At 38.7% G+C, this 22,454-nt stretch overlaps 1 protein-coding gene and 1 pseudogene across 14 annotated transcripts in view; both read right to left on the bottom strand.

Moving 5' to 3' along the window:
- CHD9 (chromodomain helicase DNA binding protein 9) overlaps nucleotides 1-22,454 on the bottom strand; it is a 282,887-nt gene that overhangs the window by 17,387 nt on the left and 243,046 nt on the right. For 8 of the 14 annotated variants that reach the window (XM_058440973.1, XM_058440979.1, XM_058440980.1 and 5 more), the window contains 7 exons: nucleotides 19,178-19,220; nucleotides 17,924-18,143; nucleotides 13,814-14,016; nucleotides 6,312-7,220; nucleotides 4,554-4,717; nucleotides 2,894-3,166; nucleotides 1,989-2,157 (listed from right to left, as the gene is read on the bottom strand). In XM_058440973.1, the coding sequence (XP_058296956.1) occupies nucleotides 1,989-2,157; nucleotides 2,894-3,166; nucleotides 4,554-4,717; nucleotides 6,312-7,220; nucleotides 13,814-14,016; nucleotides 17,924-18,143; nucleotides 19,178-19,220 (1,981 nt within the window). The remainder of the gene's footprint in view (nucleotides 1-1,988; nucleotides 2,158-2,893; nucleotides 3,167-4,553; nucleotides 4,718-6,311; nucleotides 7,221-13,813; nucleotides 14,017-17,923; nucleotides 18,144-19,177; nucleotides 19,221-22,454) is intronic. The other 6 variants (XM_058440975.1, XM_058440974.1, XM_032157338.2 and 3 more) reach the window with 3 other exon arrangements.
- LOC116471254 (pachytene checkpoint protein 2 homolog) lies at nucleotides 10,573-13,799 on the bottom strand (annotated as a pseudogene).

The raw sequence follows: 22,454 nt of genomic DNA, 5'->3' as shown, positions 1-22,454 counted from the left end.
CCCTTGTTGCCCAGGCTGGAGTACAATGGCCCGATCTTGGCTCACTGCAACCTCCGCCTCCCGGATTCAAGCGATTCTCCTGCCTTAGCCTCCTGAGTAGCTGGGAATCCAGGCATGCACCACCACGCTCAGCTAATTTTTTTTTTTTTTTTTTGTATTTAGTACAGATAGGGTTTCACCATGTCAGTTAGGCTGATCTCGAACTCCTGACCTCAAGTGATCCACCCGCCTAGGCCTCCCAAAGTTCTGGGATTACAGGCATGTGCCACCACACTGGACCCCTACTACTGATATTATTAAAAACAGTATTATTTACCAAAGAATGACTTATAGGCAAAAGCTATAAAATCTTCAGCTGCAACAGCAATAAAATGTTCAGGCAATAGAAGTATCAATCTCACTTTACAGTGGAGTTTTAAACAGTAAGAATAGTGGTATTATTAAGCCCCACTTAGGTTGGGCAAAAGAATGCACAGCTTATCTTCCCCATTTGTTACCATTTTCTGGTGAAAAAAAAAAAGGGCTCCTTGATAACAAAATTGTTAATTGTAACGTATAATTTGGGCGACTGTAATTGTAAAGCATAATTTGGGGGATTTATTCTTCAGTAATAGAAGCATGGCTGATTCATATTTGAAGTGCAATTCATACATGTCTAAAGGTCTATTAATTGGAAAACTACATTGAATGGTTAATGAATCCACAAGAGACCAAACTGATGCTGATGAAGCTAAACTAATTTATAATTTAAGAAGTGGTAATAGTGGCATTTGGAAATAGTGATCAATTCAAGACAACACTTACAATACAGCATGTATTGCTTGGCAACTAGACTTAGTAGAATACTGAAGTACAGTCTTTAGCTTTATGCACAAGGAAGGGAAATTCAAGACACTCATTTGCTTGAATTGACAACTAGTACTTTAGGAGATCAGTATGTTGTGGTCCACACATTAAGACTCAGTTGATCTTGAGTATCATTCTCAACTTTTTTTTTTTAATTTTCATTCTCAATTCTTGACATCACACTTTTAGAGGAACACAGATAAATTAAAGTACTAAGATATAACAAAAATAGGCTGGGCGTGATGGCTCATGCCTGTAATCTCAGAGCTTTGGGAGGCCAGGTGGGAGGACTGCTTGAGGTCAGGAGTTTAGGACTAGCCTAGGCAACATAGTGAGACATTATCTCAACAGAAATCCAAAACAAAACAAAAACTAAAACCAATGTCTAATGCATTCCTCAATGCCTACAGAGTACAGAGCACAAGGCACCAATTAGGTATTTAATAAATATTTGTTGATTCAAATTGCCAAAAGATTAGAAGACAGACAGATAGTTTGTAGGGGAGATCTGAGAATTGCTTTCAAAATGCTAAGATTTATCATGTAGACACAGGATTAGGTTAATTATGCATTGCCTTTTAAAGACAGAACTTCGATAATTGAGAAGATCCTATAGGAGGCAAAATTTACTTCTAAATAGAGGAATTTTCTGACAATTCGAGCTGCCCAATAATAAAAAGGGCTATTTAAGGAACCTTATTTCTATAAGTATTCCATAAGGATGAATGATTACCTTTTAGGGATTAGTCATAGATAACACCTGTATCCTGTAGATGCCTGGACTGTACAAACTCTATAAAGTTTTTTTAAAACTTCTCTTTTTAACTTCTTCTACCAATCACCATTAATTTGTGATACTGAAATGCAGTTTGAACTTTTACCTGTATGAGGCAACTTGACAAAATGATGTTCCCACCCAACTACTCAAGGCCCCAAAATGAAAACTGCCCTTTATGCTTTAAAATGTCATGTTAAAAGTTCCAAAAAATATTTATTAAGATTTAAAATTCTATTGATTACTTCATAGGCTTAAGAGGTTCCAACAAAGGAAAAATAAATTTTTATTACAAGCATCTATAAAAGAAGATTTGGACATGACAGAAAATATTTCATAGTACGACAATTATTACTTGCATATTCACCTGATACTGGTATGGATTTTGGGAAATTGACGAGGCTGGTCTCTGATGCACTTTGAAGCTCTCGAAGCCGAGTGAGGTACTGCTGCTGCCCCAGAGCACCATCTTCACCATCAAATGGTCTTTTCTGAGCAAGCCCTTGCTTCTGAAATGTCAACTTCAAACCACCTTCCTGTTAAACAAATAGCATTATTACGACAGAAACTGTTAAAAAAAATCTTACTGCAGGATTAAGAGAATTTTTTTACTGAGGAAAAAAATGAAGTAAAAATCCTGAAACATCAAAGAAGTTCATTTCTCATTCATAAATCAATCAAATAAAAACATTTTAAATCAATTTCTATAATAACACCAAATTTTCTATTTTGAATGAAAAAAATACAAGTACTCTACACACTTTTCTGACCAAAACAAGGTTTTACATGTGACTAGTACATTGTAACATTTTCAACTTTAGACATACATCTCTCTGTACATTATTCATATGACATTTTGGAGGACATTAACTATGTTTTAGACACTAAGTAATAAGTTAAGCTTCAAAAATCATTTAAAAATGAAACATTACTGATAACATGGCATGCTAAATGTTTAAAACAGAAAGTACACTGACATACCATTTAAATACTATATAAAAGAACCAAAACAATTAGAAATTGTCACACTGTTTAAGAAAGCATTTTGATTAGAACTATTTTCAGAAGCATAAAGAGAAAAGCATATTTAATGACGATCCCTCTAGTAGAATATTCAAGTTTAATAACCTGGATATCAGAAAGAAAATAATCCAAATACCAAGAAACAGGTATGTGAAGGAAGGAAGAGTAAGAGCAGGCAGCCATTTGCAGGAAAAGCATGCTGCACACCGCAATCGCAATCAGGCCCTAGGGCAATAAAAATACACATACGTCTTTGATTTTCACTGTAAACTCCTTTTCTCGTACATGCTTCTTCACCTTTGACATCTGTGTTGACTGATCATGTTCTTCTTTAACACCGGCACCTGGGGGAGTAGGTACACTGGGCTCGCTGTATTCTGTAGCTGCTCCAGGGCTGTCCAGCAGTTTTGTGGTATAGAAAGAAGCCACTGTGTTAGCATCATAACTTCTTCTAGCTGAAGGCCACTTTCCTTTCAGAACTGTTTGACAAATACTGTCCAATCTATTGATCATCACACGATCCTAGAAAAGCATGCAACATCAAAGTATAATTTTAATAATAGATCAGACCTTTGGAGATCAAATAGCTCAAGAGTCTTAATGGATTTAACCCTAGTTCAACATATGTGTATGTGCTATGCATACATATTCTCATATATATATATATATATTACAATTCTGCAACAAGTTGAGTACAGATTCCCTTTGGTGAAGTTCAAAAATATTATACCATAAGCAGGCGTGGTGGCTCACACCTGTCTGTAATCCCAGCACTTTGGGAGGCCAAGGTGGTAGGATTGCTTGAAGCCAGGAGATTGAGACCAGCCTGGGCAACATAGCAAAACCCTGTCTCTGCAGAAAATTAAAAAATTGTGCCACTATACTCCAGCCTGGCTGACAGAGTGAGACCATGTCTCAAAAACAAACAAACAGACAAAAAGTTATACCACAAAGATAATTTTTGCTGTTATAATTAAAAAGTAATACAGACTCCTAATAAAAAGTTCAAACAACTTACACGTATACAGAAGAGGAGAAAACCCTCCATTCTCCCATTTCCCAACCTCATTCTTAAAGGTAAGTATTCCAGCACTAGTCTAGTCACATAATGGAAGAAAAATTGGTCGGGTGCACTGGCTCACACCCGTAATCTCAGCATTTTGGGAGGCCAAGGTGAGCGGATCACTTGAAGTCAGGAGTTTGAGACCATCCTGGCCAACATGGTGAAACCCTGTCTCTACTAAAAATACAAAAATTAGCCAGGCAGGGTTATGCCTGTAATCCCAGCACTTTGGGAGGCTAAGGCAGGCGGATCACCTAAGGTCAGGAGTTCAAGACCAGCCTGGCCAACATGGTGAAACCCTGTCTCTACAGGCGGGTGCCTGTAATCTCAGCTACTTGGGAGGCTGAGGCAGGAGAATTGCATGAACCTGGGAGGCAGAGGTTGCAGTGAGCCGAGATCGTGCCACTGTAAGCCAGCTTGGGCAACAGAGCGAGACTCAAAAAAAAAAAGGAAGAAAAATTGTATTAATCCAATCTTTCTTCTTCCACTGAATGTACGTGTATTTAAATGAACTTTTCATTCTAGGTCACAACTGGCTACAGTAAACTTCTTCAAGGAGACTCAGTCAAAAGCACCTATTTCATAAAGAAGCACTTTAGGATTAACTTGAAAGTAAGGATTCATTATCTTTTATTCTAAACATTCTAAAGTTATGTTGAGAAGCATACACATTAAAGCAGAACTATTTACTTGATAGCAGTAATTTATACTTTCGGAGCTAACACCAAAATGTCATCCTACATTTTACGCTGACCTATTTTTCCACATAGTAAGAATATCTACCATTGAAGCAATATAGAAAAATACTAAAAAATGACCTATCCCAATAAGAAATTATTTCTTTACCTTTGGCCAATACGAGGCTGCCAGCATATATCCACCTTGTAAGATGTAAGCAGACTCTGGTGTCCCATTGTTCATCTGAAAACTATCCTGAGTCTCATCCTGGGTAGTGCTCAGTGACGCGACGCTTTCTTCGTCATAGGCTTTCATGTGAGTAGTACTTTCTGCTAAGAACAATTATAATCATTTTTTCAAAAGACTGCATAAAATAGTTTTATACATAAAGATCTTATATAATTATTCAGAAACATCTGAAAATGAAAATGTTAGAAGTAAAAACAAATGATAAAAAAAGGGAAAAAAAATCACCTAGAATATAAAAAAAGTACCTATCATTATTATTAAGAGACAGGGTCTTGCTGTGTTGCACAGCCTGGACAGAACTCCTGGGCTCAAGTAATACTCCTGCCTCAGCTTCTCAAGTAGCTCGGATTACAGGTGTGCACTACGCCTGACTTCATTACTCATTATTTTTAAAATGATTCCTGATTGGTAGACTTCATCTGGATTGGCAGAACTATAAATACCTGATGAGGATACCATAATTCTCTCGATTAGGTGACTCTTGTAACTCTTAGAATTGGGCATGTTCCTTGCAGCAACCCTGAAAGTTATGCCTATGGAGTTGTTACAAGAGACCCCAGCTCCTGCTCATGTTTAATTGGACTCATTTTCTTGCCCCTGAACTGGTGGACTGCTGCAAGAGCTCCTGCAGAAGAGGACCACCAAACACTGTTCTGCTGACAAACTTGTCATGGCTGACAAATGGCTTATGATATTCTCATTGGCCTAAGACTCTTGGTGACTGCTATATAATATTATCTTTTACTTGTTCACTCATCAACTTGTTCCTGGGAAAATATAATATTCAATTTAAGATGATCACAAATAAATCAAACTACTGTGTAAAATTCCTAATTCAATTGCCTGATTAATCTACTGGGTAATGCCTTGAATACTGAACAGGGAATTTGTATCAGTAACTAGTTTTCTTCTCAATAGTGCTTTCCTAAGAAAATCTGTATATATAAAACTTAAGCAAACAGGCCGGGCATGGTGGCTTATGCCTGTAATCCCAGCACTTTGGGAGGCTAAGGCAGGCGGATCACCTAAGGTCAGGAGTTCAAGACCAGCCTGGCCAACACGGTGAAACCCTGTCTCTACAAAAATACAAAAATTAGCTGGACATGGTGGTGGGTGCCTGTAATCCTAGCTACTCAGGAGACTGAGGCAGGAGAATTGCTTGAACCTGGGAGGCGGAGGTTGCAGTGAGCTGAGATCATGCCATTGCACTCCAGCCTGGGTGACAGAGTGAGACTCTGTTTCAAAAAAACAAAACAAAAAAACACCTTAAGCAAACAATTTTAAACATCCTTAAGTTACCTGAAACTAGTTCTTTTCATTTTCACTTGAAAAGTTATATTAGGCCGGGCCTGGTGGCTCACGCCTGTAATCCCAGCACTTTGGGAGGCTGAGGTGGGTAGATCACCTGAGGTCGGGAGTTTGAGACCAGCCTGACCAACATGGAGAAACCCCTTCTCTACTAAAAATACAAAATTAGCCGGGCATGGTGGCGCATGCCTGTAATCCCAGCCACTTGGGAGGCTGAGGCAGGAGAGTTGCTTGAACCCAGAAGGTGGAAGTTGAAGTGAGCTGAGATTGCACCACTGCACCCCAGACTCGGCAACAAGAGCGAAACTCCGTCTCAAAAAAAAAAAGAAAAGTTATGTTAAAAAAGTAGAATTATTTTATGCATAGTACCTCGTTTTTGGGCTTCCTCTTCATCACTGTCACTTTCTTCTGATGAAGATGAAGAGGAGGAGGAGGAGGAAGAGGTGGAGGAAGAGGATGAAGAAGATGCTGAAGAACAAGATGAAGATGAAGAAGAACTAGAGCCTGATCGAGAGTGGGAGCAAGAAGAGGAGGATGATGAGGAAGAAGATGATCTGGAAGAACAGGATGATCTCTCAGAATCTGAGTCAGAATCAGAACTAGATTCTGATCCTCTTTTGTGGACTCTTGGTTTCTTAGAAGCTGGGTTTGGAGTTAGGGGTTCCGTTCTGGCTGCAACCATGCGTCTGTCTGTTTCACTTTTTCCACCAGATTTCTGGTCTCCAGTAGCCTGTGGTAAAACACCATTCTTTGGACTTACAGGCTCAGATTTTATTAGTGTCCTGGTTTCCACAGAAGACATAGATTCTTCTTCAGAAGACTGAGGCTCCTCTTTAAGGTTTTCACTTTTAACTTTCATCTCCTCTAGAATAATACCTTTAGCATCTAGGAGCCTAGGTAGAGAGGTAAGAGGAGAAGCAGAAAGTGCTACTTGATATTGCTGTAAAAGTGGGGTACAAGTCCTTGAATGAGCCATCTTACTTTGACTGTAGTTCCTCTGAGCTGCCATAAATGAGAGTTCAGGATCACGAAGAATGTGATAGTCTGTTCGGCTCACCCCGTGTTTGGCAGCACCAATAAGCAAATCCCTATCATGGGGGCCACATTCCCACCAGACTGGTAAATCTGGATTTGGATGGCAAAGCTTCAAGCGTTCAAACAACTGTGGATGTCGAAGGGCCTGTTCCCGTACTTTTCTTAGAAGTTCAATGCGATACAAAGTCCTAGAAGCACGTTCTTCTGTGATGGGCTGGATAAAAATATTTGGATCCACCAATTCTACATATTGAAACAAGGACAAAAATATTAATCTCAAAAATCCTTTATTTATAAATAAATCATTATAAATACATCTTTATATATTTATAACAATACCATTTCTAAAATGTGCCTCCATGCAATATCACTGTATAGTTTCCAGAATTTCTTTTCAGTGAGGAGAAATTCAGTGAGAATTTTGAAATTTCAGTAAAGTTTTAAAAAGAAGAAAGTTTTAAAAATAAGTACTAAAAATCATGTAACATAAAACACTGGATGCTAATGTAAAACGTAACATTATTTTGGAAGTACATTAATAGAACTGGGACTTTTAAGAAATTCCCTATGAGCTATGAATTTAATAATATTTGTCTTAATGACACAAACACTTGCTCAAAGTCACTTATAAATATAAATTAGAAGTGTTCAGGGTTGTCCAATCTTTTGGCTTCCCTGGGCTGCATTGTAAGAGGAATTGTATTGGGCCACATATAAAATACACTAACACTAACGATAGCTGATGAACTTAAAAAAATTGCAAAAAAAAAAAAAAAACCTCATAATATTTTAAGAAAGTTTACGAATTTGTGTTGGGCCACATTCAAAGCTGTCCTGGGCCACGGGCTGGACAAGCTTGTGTTAAGTGATACTCCATAAACAAATGTAAGCTGGCATATCTCAAACTGCAAAAGGTAACAGGACATTGGAGTGAACTCACAGGGGCAACAAGGGCTTTCTCAAATTTATAGGGAAACACAGCCACATCTTTCAAACACTGCACAAATTACTAGCTTGAGATAGTTGAGTTTCAACATGAACTCATGCTACCTCATACCTCTGATAAGGTTATGCCTTTGCAAAAGTGGGTTACTGACACTTGGAAAGTACTCAAGAAATATGGGCTTGCTGAAATAACGCAGGGACCAACATAAGCAGCTCCTAATGCCAAATATGGAACAATCTGAGCAATAAATAAAGACAATATTGGATTGTAACCTATAGAATAAGTATCCATGAATCCATACTGATATGAATAAATAACTGATTAAATAGATGAGAGAGAATGAAACATCCTTTCTTACAGCAGAATTCCACAGAAAAAAATGTTGTAGACAAGATTTAGTATCTGGCAGATACTAAAAATCAATGAGTGAAAGTTTGAGAAGAAACAAGATTTGTGAAGCTTAAGATATTTGTTAATTACAGTAAATTTACACTGGCCAAATGCAGCATAAACTACCTTAACCACGCAGTTAAAGTCAACATCATCAGTAATAAGACATACTGACATTACCAATCCCTTGATATTACATTCTGAGAACACATCATTTCTGTGACACTCTGGCCAAAAATGCATGACCTCAATCCAGTCATGAAACAACCTAAGACAAGCTCAAATTGAGGGATACATGGCCAAATAACTGATCAACACTTTTCAAAGGTATCAAAGTCATTAAAGATAAGAACAGCTGAGAACCTGTTATGGATTGCAGGAAGCTAATGAGAAAGAAAAACCAAATACATTGTAGGATCTTGGAACAAAAAGGGACATTAGTTGAAAAACTGGTAAAATTAAAATAGGTATTTAGTTTAGTTAATGGCATTAATGTTAATTTCTTGTTTTGATAATTATACTATAATTACTCTGGTAAAATGTTAACATTAAGAGAGGAAGGGCCAGGTGCAGTGGCTCATGCCTGTAATCCCAGCACTTTGGGAGGCCGAGGCTGGTGGATCACGAGGTCAGGAGATCGAGACCATCCTGGCTAACACGGTGAAACCCCGTCTCTACTAAAAATACAAAAAATTAGCCAGGTATGGTGGCAGCCACCTGTAGTCCCAGCTACTCGGGAGGCTGAGGCAGGAGAATGGCGTGAACCCGGGGGTGGAGCTTGCAGTGAGCTGAGATCGCGCCACTGCACTCCAGCCTGGGTGACAGAGCGAGACTCCATCTCAAAAAAAAAAAAAAAAAAAAAAAGAAAAACAAAAAGAGGAAGGGTGAGAGATAGATGGAAACTCCTCGTACATTTTTTGCACTCTTCTGTAATTTTAAAAGTAGTTCAAAACAAAAATATTTGAAAAAAATCAAGGACCATGCAAAAATCAATATGGAGCAGGAAACAAGGTGGGAAGAACACAGTCTACTAAGATTTGAAAAGTTATACAGTGCCCAACCAGTGCACACATTTGATTAATAATTGTGGCTACTTAAGAAAGAAACAGAAGTATTATTTTTTCTTTCAATATGCTATGTTTTTAAATAATTACTGGATTGTGAGGACATAAATACTTATTGAGTTGTCAGACCTAATTATTCATTAGACAGAAATGTTAGGTAATTCTTCTGGCCTTGAGTGCTGTGAAAAAAATTACTGAGACATTAAGGACACTATAAAGTGAGGAAATTTGACAAATGCCCTGAGTTAAGTAGAACCTCAATCTCACTCACATTTTTTTTTAACAAAGCATTAATACGAAATCTATTTTACATTTGATCTTAGCCAAAAGGCTAAGAGAAGCGATTGAAATTTATTTTAACATGACATAAAAGCAAAACTTAATATTCTATAAAATACACCAATTATTGTCCCATTTATTTTATATTCTATTAATATGAATCATCATTTGAGATGTGAATAATGTTTTGTTTTGTTCTTTTCTTTTTTTGAGACAGAGGCTTGCTCTGTCGCTCATGTTGGAGTGCAATGGTGCGATCTTGCCTCACTGCAACCTCCGCCTCCTGGGCTCAAGTGATTCTCGTGCCTCGACCTTCTGAATAGCTGGGATTATGGGTGCCTGCCACCATGCCCAGCTAATTTTTGTATTTTTAGTATAGACAGGGTTTCACCATGTTGCCCCACCAGCCTTGGCCTCCCAAAATGTGGGGATTACAGGCGTGAGCCACCACGTCTGGCCTGAGATGTGAAAAATGTTATTGAACCAACAAAACAACGGGAAGAAATATCCAAGCAATGCATGTGTGCCTGCACTGGTTTATGAGGGATATCCAGCACTTGAACACTGTGGGTCTGCACTCTTCCTGCAAATGGAACCATGTTTGATTATCATAAAAGAACACTTACCTAGAATTTTCTCTCAATTTCTATTAATATAGAAATAGGTTTTATTATCCATTAAAAAGTCTCCAAGCCATTTTTGCATTAATCAAGCTGACATCACAAAGCCATTGCCACCTTCTAGCTTGAGTGATATGTTCATTTTTTAATGCTATGATTACATGCTTATTTAGGGTGATACAATTTTCCTGCTTCTATATACCTATGTTAATCTTCCTTTTTTGAAAAAACCAAACTTGTGTAGCATTTTGCATCCATCAATTGAAAGCAGGATGGCAATAAACACACTTAGGCTATTCTTTTTTTTTTTTTTTTTTTTGAGACGGAGTCTCACACTGTCACCTAGGCTGGAGTGCAATGGCGCGATCTCAGCTCACTGCAATCTGCGCCTCCCAGGTTGAAGCAATTCTCCTGCCTCAGCCTCCCGAGTAGCTGGGATTACAGACGCATGCCACTACACCCGGCTAATTTTTTGTATCTTTAGTAGAGACAGGTTTTCACCATGTTGGCCAGGCTGGTCTCGAACTCCTGACCTTGTGATCCGCCTGCCTCGGCCTCCCTAAGTGTTGGGATTACAGGCATGAGCCACTGCGCTGGCCACACTGAGGCAATTCTTAACAAAGACACCAACCATTTGAATTATCTTTTAACAACAGTTAAAATGACAAGCTGTTTGTCTTCTAATGTGCATTTTAAGCTAAAGTAAATATAATACTTGTAACAAAGGTTGGTGTTGTAGGTTTCTGGCTTGTAGACGGACCTAAGCAAATTTTTATAGAGGGGATTTCCAGAGTGGTGGCTGTTGTGAGGCAAGTGATGTTACTATTTGTGTGCTCTCCACTAGAAAGCTATGGAATGGGAAGCCCAGGACCAAATGTAAGCTGAAAGCTTCTTTCGTCTCTTCAAACTGCTTGTCCACACACAGAGAGAAAGCCTGGCGTAGCCTGGACATAAGTGTATGAGCCAGAAAAAGGAGTTTCCTCAGGAACTGGCCATGGAGGCCCTCGATCTTCTTTGAAATGTCACTCAAAAGGAAGCTCAATTTTGACACATTGTTTTCAATGAAGCCAATCATCTCCAGCTTTTGGAGGGTTAATAGCTGCTGAGGAGGGTATATGACCTGGCACTTGACCAGTTCTTCCAAACAAAAAAGGTAAATTTTGAAGATGGCTGCTGCAGAGCGCAGACTGATATACTGCTTGATATCAGACCTGTCCACAAAGGCCATGTCAATCTTCACAGTGATGTTGGAAGTAGTTGGAATGACTACATTAAAATGCCTTTTAATCTGATTAATTTGGGTCAAGACAGTGTTGACCATGCCAATGGCACCTGATGGCTTTCATTCTGGGTGACTGTGAGACTTCCTATCTCATCAATCAGTGAAAATGCCAGAGCATCTTTATAATCAATCAAATCCTGAATCTTCTGGAACGTCTTAGTTATCAGCTTGTCACTTTTGGAAAACCGTTTAGAAAAGACGCTAGGGCTATTTATTTCAATTAATGGGCCATACCAGTACCTGCTTGAAAGTTTAATAGTCAATTTCTGGGCTAATGCTTTACATCGGAATGTTTTTCCAGTTCCTGGAGGACCCTGCAGCAGCACCACCCGGTCAGGTGCTGAGGCTGCTGTTGACATTCTTGTCTGAAAATGGTAAGGTTGTAATCACATAATCAAGGTGTGATTTGATTTCCACATCAGACACTAGGCTGTTCCAAAGCCCATGGAATTCGGCTGCAGGCAGAACCCAGTGATTTGCCACAATTATATCTTCTGTCTCTTCCTCCAAATTTTCACTGCTAGGGCCATCTTCATTCTGCTGGAAGATGTGAAGTGCAATAGTGCACGTACTCAAATCAATGAGCTATGGGTCTTTAACCTTTAATTCTGTGTCAACAATAGAATCCCGCATGTTCCTGGTCAGAAAGGGTTCACCAAACTCAGTCCATGTGTAATCACCAAACACAGTACCATATGTTTGGTGAGTAGCTTTCTGTTTATTTATTTATCAGATCTTGCTCGTTTACTTATTTATCAGATGTTGCTCTGTTGCTTGAGATCAAGTGCAGTGGTGTCATCATGGGTCACTGCAGCCTCGACCTCCTGGGTCCTGGTCCTGGGTTCTGGGTCCAGGTCCTGGGTCCTGCCTTAGCCTCTCAAGTAGCTGGGACCATAGCCATGCACCACTACAAGTGACTGTTTTTTTTATTTTTGTAGAGATGGGGTCTCCCTATGTTGCCCAGGCTTGTCTCAAACTCCTGGGCTCAAGTGATCCTCCTACCTTGGCCTCCCAAAGTGCTGGATTACAGGCGTGAGGCATTGTGCCCAGCCTGGTGTCTTTCTAACACTCAGCTTTATGTCCTTTTTTTTTTTCTTTTTGCAATGCTGCCTCTGTGCTGATGCACCTCCATGTGGACTGTCCGCAGTTTGGCCACGCAGGGCAGTGCCTGCTTTGGGTTGCCCATGGCCTTCCCCATGGTGCCACTGGAAGGAGTGGGGTCCTGGCCTGCACCTGGCCACCGCCGCCTCATGCCCCTGCCTCAAATATCCTAACTCACATTGAAAATACATTTTCAATGATTATTTAGTAATTAGCTCTTTCCCTTTTAAAACTAGAATCAAAAGTGATGGATATATTCATATCACTATATTATTGATGGGAACTAAGAAAATTTTTTAAAAATGAGGGCCTCTTGCCAACTATAAATGACACAATATTTTGCTTTATCTGTCATTTTATCCTCATTTATGGTTTTCCAGTAGACCTGAAAACAGACTGAAATCTACTCTGAATTACCCAGTAATCAAGTGATTGGCTACTCCATTCAGTGAACTGACAAAAAATCTGTTAGGAAATACATTTAAAACAAGTAAGGAAATCTTTTTACTATAAAACAGGAATAGCAGGCCATTGGGTTTAGCAGTGAGAAATCATACACAACAAAGAATGGAGACAACTATTCATTACATAGCATTACTGAGAGGAACTGCTGACAGGATGAGCTATGTCTCTGGGCTTTGAAGACAATGAAATGCATCCCAGAACAATTCCTTAGTTGAGTTGCATCAATGCCCCTGCTTAGTAGTCTTTTGTGAAGATGGCCCTGGGAGATCTTTTCTAGAAAATTCTTTAAAATGTCTTATGAGTGGGGGTTCATTCTTTGCAAAATTATTCAGGTAAATAAACCCTCTAGCACAATTCCTGTAAGATGGATTGAAAATATAGGTTAGTTCTGTTTAACAAAAGCAATCCTTTATCTTCCACCACCTCTTAATCATAAATCTATCACTAAACTCTACCTATTTTCTTAAGACTCAGTGCATACCTTTATTCTCTTTAGATCTCATTTTAATAGCAGGATTAAAGAATAGGGGATATTTAAGCTAGTTTATTTATAATTCTAAAAAATTACTGACAAGTTGAATTAGATAGTATTGAAATTTCACATAAAATAGACAAATTGGAAATTTCTGAATTTTAGTGATTTTTGCTTCTTTGACCGAAACCAGGAAAAAAAGAAATTTGATACATACCTTCTTTGGAAGGAAGACGACAAACCCTTCGACACATGGACATGAATGCATACAAATATTTTTCCAAACTATCATCAGTTTTCTTATGTAGCCTAGCCATAGCTCTAAATTTTGTCCAATCAAATTGGCCTCTGTCAGGGTCAAAAACGACTCCAAATGTAGATACAACCCTATAAAAGTCAGCTTCTTCTCTTCTTGTCCATCTATTTTGAGTCAGATTAAAGAAAAAAACCACACTGGTCACTAAAATTAATATTAATACTAAATATAATGACTACAATACAAACTTAAAACATTTCAAGTACCTAACACTATAGGATTAAATACAAGCTTGCTGCCTTGTAAAACATTTTTAAATGCTAGTTAACTCATCCATCCAACCACACTTTTTTTTAAAAAAATTTACTTTTAATGGGCCGGGCGTGGTGGCTCACGCCTGTAATCCCAGCACTTCGGGAGGCCGAGACAGGTGGATCGCAAGGTCAGGAGATAGAGACCATCCTGACTAACATGGTGAAACCCTGTCTCTATTAAAAATACAAAAATAAAATTAGCTGGGCACGGTGGTGGGCACCTGTAGTCCCAGCTACTCAGGAGGCTGAGGCAGGAGAATGGCGTGAACCCAAGAGGTGGAGCTTGCAGTGAGCCGAGATTGTGCCACTGCACTCCAGCCTGGGCGACAGAGCGAGACTCTGTCTCCAAAAAAAAAAAAAAAGGAATTTACTTTTAATAGTTAAGGACATGTGCCTGTGACACAGCCTCAGGAGGTCCTGATGATATGTGTCCCCAAACATACTTTTAAAAGTATACACTATTCCTTCAGACAATAATGGTGTTTTGCATTTTTACTATGTGAGAAAATAAGCACAGGATACAAAATCATATAAGATGATCCTGCCCTTCAGGAAAAAGATAAAATCAAACACATTTATAGTATAAGGTAATACCTTATATTTGTGTGAGTTAAAGAAACCAAAAGTTTCAGGAGAGCACAGAAGATAGAAGGATCAGTTCAGACTTGACAATCAAGAAAGGCATCACAGAGTAAGTGGCATTTCAGATGGGATGAGGCTAAGGTTAGGGAAAGCGAGGAAGCACAGAGTAAGCAAAGAGGGAGTGGTCCATATTGGAAGGGAAAGATGAGTATTCCAGATTGACAAGGATATGGCTTATATTGGAGACAAAGCCAGATAGGGTTTGGGTCAGATTATGAAATGCTCTAAAGGCCTGGGTAAAAGTAATCTCTTTCACTTGAAAGCTCCTGATGCTTTGAGATGGTAATATAATCATCATGCACCATAGATCTGCAAACCTTAGTGCATGTGTAGAACCCTGTCCTTGCTTAACTCACAGGATTGTTGTGTAAATTAGAAAAAACATATGGGAAAGACCTTTGAAAAATGTGAATGGGCCATTTTTATCATAGTGATACATTAAGAAGATTAATGTAATTATGATGTAAAAATAGTTAGCTTGGGAAACCCAAGTCATTAAATCTGGGTAATAAGAATAAAAATGGGAAAAACGATTAATTGAAAGACTAAACAGGACACAAAAAATATGACATACAGTGCCCATCCCCAAGAAGATACAATTGAGAAAGATAGAAAGGAAAAGATGAATTTCATTACAATATCTTATATTATTGTGACAAACGAGTAGTTTACTTAAATAAGTTGCTATGTGAGTACAAAAAATAGAATACTGTGAGCTAGACTGTTTAAAAAAATTAATAGAAGAGGCCTGGTGCAGTGGCTCATGCCTGTAATCCCAGCACTTTGGGAAGCTGAGGCAGACGGACCACTTGAGGTCAGGAGTTCAAGACAAGCCTGGCCAACATGGTGAAACCCAGTGTCTACTAAATATACAAAAATTAGCGAGGCATGGTGATGCACACCTGTAGACCCAGCCACTCAGGAGGCCGAGGCAGGAGAATCGCTTGAACCCCAGAGGCAGAGGCTGCAGTGAGCCAAGATTGCACCACTGTACTCCAGCTTGGGTGACAGAGGGAGACTCCATCTCAAGAAAAAAAAAAAATTATTAGAGGAAATGGGCCATATGCTGAGCTCTGAGGGATGGGCTAGGTGTGAAATAAACAGGTAGAAAGGGTGTTCCAGGTGATAGAAACAATACAGGCTAGGGTATGAAGTCAAAAATAAGTAGGGCACTCTGGCTGACGGAAAAGAAGTGGATAAAGTTAGAAATGCGTGTTAAAACCTAAAATGAAGAGACCTTCAAACTTAGGCTTAAGAACTTAACACTTTTTACCTATACTAAATAAGGAGCCATCGAATGTTATGATAAAACTAATATTTTAGGAAGATTAATCCAGATTCAACAGATGGAGGGAAAATTTGTAGATTAAAGATGGTCACAAATGCTTTGCCACTCTTCCCATTAATAGGTAGAATCTATTTCCCTTTCCCCTAAATCTGGGCTGGCCTTGTGGCTTTTTCTGACCAACAGAGGATGGCAAAAGTGACATTTTGTAACTACTGAGACTGGGTCATAAGAAATCTACAGCTTCTGCCTTTCTACTTGGAATGGTCCCTCTTGGGATCTGAGCTCCCAGCTGGCAGCTAGCACCAACTGTTAGCCATATGAGTGAGGCTACTCTGGCTCTTCTAGGTATCTCAGAAACCCAGCCAACAGCATACAAAGCAGAAGCAGCACCTGGGTCAACTCACAGAATCAGGAGAAATAAAAAATTAATGCTGTTTTAAAGCATTGTGTTTTGGGGTAGTTTGTTATGCAACAAAAGATAACAAAAACAGTTCATTTACACAGGCAGTAGTATTTGAAAATTTGACTAAGATAGCTAAAATCTTAAGTGTCAGACTAAATTTTATGATCAATGTGCTGCAAATGAAACAACAAAAGAACAATATATCTTCCAGAGAACATCCAAGGACCCGGGTAACAAGGAAGTCAGGTTATGCCAAAGATAGCCATTCTTTCCCATGTACTCTATTCGTTTTAAGAAGTTAAAGCTTGTGCAATGAGAGAAGTTGCCTGTCTTTTTAATAAGGTCACTTGCAATTTTTTCCCTTTGACCTCAGTAGTTCCAAGGATTTGTCTTCTGAATAAAGGAACGTAAGCTTTCCATACATTTTTATATTTCATAAGTCTGGATGTAAAATGTAAAATATGATAGAATGGAATTTAATTAACATAAACTTTTGTTCTACTGATAATTATTTTCTTTTTTTTTTTTTTTGAGAGAGTCTCACTCTGTCACTCAGGCTGGAGTTCAGGGGTATGATACCGGCTCACTGCAACCTCTGCTTCCTGGTATCAAGCGATTCTCATGCCTCAGCCTCCCAAGTAGCTGGGATTAAAGGTGTGCACCACACCTGGCTAATTTTTGTATTTTTAGTAGAGACGGGGTTTTGCCATGTTAGCCAGGCTGGTCTCGAACTCCTGGCCTCAAGTGATTCACCCACCTTGGCCTCCCAAAGTGCTGGGATTACAGGTGTGAGCCATGGCACCTGGCCAATGATTCAATTCATGAGTTTGCTCTATGCCTTCACTTTTTTGTTTCTGCTTTTTGAGACAGTCTTGCTCTGTCACTTAGGCTGCAATGCAGTGGCACAATCACATCTCACTGCAGCACGGACCTTCTGGGCTCAAGTGATACTCCCACTTTAGTCTCCCGAGTGGCTGGGACCACAGGCATGAGCCACCACACCTGGCTAATATTTGCATTTTTTGTAGAGATGAGGGTCTTGCTTTGTTGCCGGGGCTGGTCTCGAAATCCTGAGCTCAAGCACTCTTCCCACCTCGGCCTCCCAAAGTGCTGGGATTATAGGCATTAGCCACTGTGCCCAGTTATTTATTTATTTTTTTAAATACCTCAGTGTTCCTAAACATGACAAAAAAAATGATTACAGTATGGTTAGTTAACTATAAGACACAATAATCTTTATAAGTTTTACCACGCTTATACATATATAAATGTGTAAGTATATGTGTGTATGTGCACAAAGCAGTTTGCTTTGACCAACATTTTATGTATGTTTTCCACAAAGCGTGATAACTGTACCCAGACGGGCTTTAGAATGAACAGCTACATTTAGACAATACATTAAAAATTTAGTGTTATTGTCTTACCTTTGCTGTCTTTCTATCTTGGCTGCCATTTTAGGATTAAGAGTGGCTTCCTCATAAATAGGCTGCATTACACTGGTAGGCACCGAGAAAGTCGGTTGTATCTGTTGAATTTGTCTATTTTTATTAGTACGCTGGTATGCAGTGATGAGACGCCTCAAACGTGTGGTTAAAGCTGATTGAGTAGGCCAATATACTTTATCACCCTCCATCAGTTGACCATCTAGTTAAATAAGTAATAGTAATAATAACTAAACAGATACTGTATGAAGCTCACAAAAGCAGCAACTTTACTTTAAAAATTTTTAATTCAATCTATGTGGGAAAAAAACGACCATATTTCTTATCCTAAAAGCTTCTTTTAACAATAGCTATAGGAAACATTACAACAAACTTTAAGAGCAGTTCAAAGTAGGTAGAATACAGTGGAATAAAGACTTGCACAGCAAATACAACTCTTGCATGTCTAGGTATATATCACAGGCTTTAACTTAAATAAACTAAAAGCCAAACTGAATCCATGAGACGCTGAATATTGTAAACGCTTCTGTATTAGGTTTATCTCAGTTTAATTAGAATCAAAATATTTTAAGTCACTGGGAAGAAACATTTTTAAAATTCAAGATGACAATGATGTAACTTTTAAGTTTTATCCGCCTAGTAAGTGTAGGATCTAATGCTCTATTTCTAAGGTGTAATACTATAATTATCTATACCATAATCAAGCTGTAGTCATTCACACTAAGCAAAAACCACTTTTTCATTCCTAGTTGAACTATGGCAGGGTGAGGCACTGTTCCTCTGGGATGCTGGTGGGAGTGAGTGTACTCTTGTGACAGTGTATTTCTATCTTGATATCAGAAGGAAGCAGAAGCAAGACCTGGCACAGAAAAGCTTTGTAGAAACCAGGTGATAAAGAATGGCTCTTAATGTACACATAGAATGAAAAAGAAGTTGAATACATTATTGGATCAACACTTTAATGATGAAATCTCACATACAAGTTTAATAATCAAGTCATAATGTCATCAAAACCTATGTTCTATAAAAGCTCAGTGAGTCACTGCCTAAAGATTTATAACAACTAAAAGTAGTTAAATTCCTAGTCAACTAGTATGTCCTATAACGATTACAATGGCAGTCAATAAAAATGTTTATATATGAAACATTATAAAAGTGTAATAGTTTATTGATCTCATGGTATGATTAGAATGTGAATTTACAATAACACTAAGTACAGAAGTAAGTGCAATTTACCTCCATCTGCTATAACAAGATCTCCTGGTGAGGAAACATCATCCTTTTAAAAGAAAATAGAAACTTGTCACAGGGTAATTGGGTCAAGAGATATATAAAAAAAGAAAACAGAATCAAACTTCTTTATAACAGAGAGCTTTTTTCCCCCCAGTGGAATGTTAAATAATTAATTTAGCAAAAATAAAACTTCTAACTGCTTATTCTCAGTTCTCATCCTTTCACACTTCTCTATTGCTTTTGACAATTAGACAGTCATTATTTACTAAAAGTATTTCCTTTTCTGTGATTACTTTTAAGCTAGTTTTTCTCCAACCTTCCTCTAACTATGAGTATGCCCTAGGTTTTATTGCTAACTAAGTGTGTTTTTTTCCCCTTTCTTATACCAACTCTTAGATAACTTATTCATTTTCATATCTGGTTATTAGGTAACCTACAAATCTTTTCCTTTTCAGCCTTAAGCAGTTTGCTTGTGCTGTAGATTCAGTTTTTGTCAACAGAGCATCTTTAATTAGCTATTCCAATATTACCTTATATTCATAACTTTAGCAATTTTATATCAATGACTACTAGTTTCTATTGTTGTTTTAAAAAAGCCTGAAGTTTAGAATCATAATTTCTTTGTAGGTATCTCTTTTTCTCTGGTTGCTTTTAATATCTTCTCTTTGTTTGGTGTATCTTCAGTTTCACCATGAGGTTTCTTGGAATGGACTTAGTTTTATTTATCCTGCCAAGACTTATTTTATTTCTTGAAACTGAGGATTCATGTATTCATAACATCCGAAAAATTCTCAGCTGCTGTCTCTTCATAGTGCCTCTTATTGTCTCTAGTCTCTCCTTCTGGAATACATGCTAGACGTTATCATGCTATCCTCGTTTCTAAATTTTTTAATACATATTCCACTGTGCTGGTTATTGATGTCAGTGTCTTTTCTCCAAATTTATTGCCTTTCATATTTTTCTTTTTTTTTCCGAGACAGGGTCTCACTCTATTGTCCAGGCTGGAGTGCAGTGGTGGGAACACACCTCACTGCAGCCTCAACCTTTCAGGCTCAAGCGATCCTCCTGCTTCAGCTTCCTGAGTACCTGGGACTACAAGCAAATGTCATCTTTTTTTATTGTTTGTAGGGATGCAGTCTCACTGTGTTGCCCAGGCTGGCCTTGAACTCCTGGGCTCAAGCAATCTCTGTTCCTTGGCTTCCCAAAGTGCTGGATTACAGGCGTGAGCCACTGCATCCAGCTCCTCTCATACTTTTTTTTTTGCCTGCTCTAAGAAAACAGCTAAACAGCTCTTTAAATAGTTTTTCCTCTGTCAGTCAGCATGATATAAAGCTTTGTTAGTACAGCAAACCGGAGAGACACTGTAGAGGAAAAGGGTTTTACGTCCTAATTCTGGTGAGCACCTCCATTGCTTAGTTCCCATAGCAAGGCCACTTCCCCAGTACCCAGCTCCCACAATTTGAGCAGTTTCTTTTTTTTGAGACAGGTCTCCCTCTATCACCCAGGAGTGCAGTGGCGCAATCTCAGCTCACTGCAACCTCCGCCTCCTGGCTTCAAGTGATTCTCCTGCCTCAGCCTCCCAAGTAGCTGGGATTACAGGTGCACGCCATGACGCCTGGCTAATTTTTGTATATTTAGTAGAGATGGGATTTCACCATGTTGGCCAGGCTGGTCTTGAACTCCTGACCTCAAATGATCCACCCACCTTGGCCTCCCAAAGTGCTGGGATTACAGGCATGAGCCACTGTGCCTGGTCAATTTGAGCAGTTTCTTTAGCACCCCTGGTCAGCAGCTTTTCCCAGTAACCTCCCTCTTGAGTGGTTTTGTGAGTGGAGTGCTTCCAGTGAGACACTTTCCCAGGAAAATCTTCCTTGGCAACCTTACAGGGCAGATTTACAGCCAGTTTCAAAGGGTAGCTTTTTAGCAACTTTTCTGCCATCCAGTGAGACATGGCCATATCTTCCTACCAAAGTCTGGATCTTGGCCCTGATAGGGATGGGACTCTTCCTGGGAGCTTTATCTGAGCCCTAGGAGTGGTAGATGCTGCTTTTATATGCTATTCCTATATTCTTTAATGTTGTCTTTACTTTTTACTAATCTATTACTATAGTATAATTAATAATTCTTTACATTATATGTTTCCTGTTCAAATGACTATTTGGGTTATCTCTCCTGATTGGTCCAGACGAATCCATTATGCTATACTGGATAATTTCCTCACATCTGTCTTCCAAATCATTTCTCCCTTCACAAACTGTGTCTTATCTGCTTTTCCAGGAGAATGTTTAACCTGTTTGTTGACTTTTACATATCAATAAATGTATTTTCCACATTTTTCTTTCTCTCTCTTTTTTTTTAGAGATGGAGTCCCATTATATTGCTCAGGTTGGTCTTGAAATCCTGGGCTCAAGTGATCCTCCCACCTTACCCTCCAGAGTGCTGGGATTACAGGCGTGAGGCACACTGCCCTCAGCCTTTTCCCACTTTTAAAGTTAAATATCATCTTTTTCACATGTTTCTAGTATTTTTAAATCACATCTTGTCTTTTGTTCCCGGTTCTTTCTTTAATGTCTTTAATCATTTAAAAATTTACTTTAAAAAATTTCAATAGGAATTTTTTTATTTCAATAGATACATCAGAAGTTCTCAGGGGTCTAATTTTATTCTTTATTGCATGCTAACACTCACTCACGGTAAATGGTTTCTCATATATTTTTAAACTTGGGGTTTTTACTTCATTTTATGGAGGGCTTCATCTTCGGGACTCATGCATAGTCAGGGTTAAACTGTTTCTTACAGGTGCTTTTTGTTTTTACCAGGCATATATTACCAGTAAAGGACTGATCCTTTTTTATATTACACTGAGGGCTCTTGGACCACACAGATAAAGTAAAAGACAAACCATGAACTCAAGAGAAGGTAGGTCTATGGTTACAAATTCTCAAGGGAAACAATAATTTTCTTACCCAAAGTCCGTGATGAGATAAATTTCCTTGTTATTTCTCTGTGCTGTTTGTCAGTAATTACTGGCCTTTGAGACTCTCGACCTTATACAGGATTTCGGTTCTCATTGCCCACACACTGGAGCAAGCCTTGTCTCATGCCTTCATCAAGGCAGCAAGCCCCTTAGCTATCAAGTCCAGCAAATCCTACCTGACAGCTTTAGCATCATTTAGCCTTTTACCACACTCTCATAAATATTAGACATTCCTCATCTCTTTTAAAATCCTTTTTCCCACTCTACAGATTACTTTCTGTACTTTCATCCAACTCTTCTTCC

This window comes from Hylobates moloch, unplaced genomic scaffold (genome assembly GCF_009828535.3).
Source record: "Hylobates moloch isolate HMO894 unplaced genomic scaffold, HMol_V3 SCAFFOLD_6, whole genome shotgun sequence".
Taxonomy (NCBI): Eukaryota; Metazoa; Chordata; class Mammalia; order Primates; family Hylobatidae; genus Hylobates; species Hylobates moloch.
This window is presented reverse-complemented; position numbering and strand designations above follow the sequence as displayed.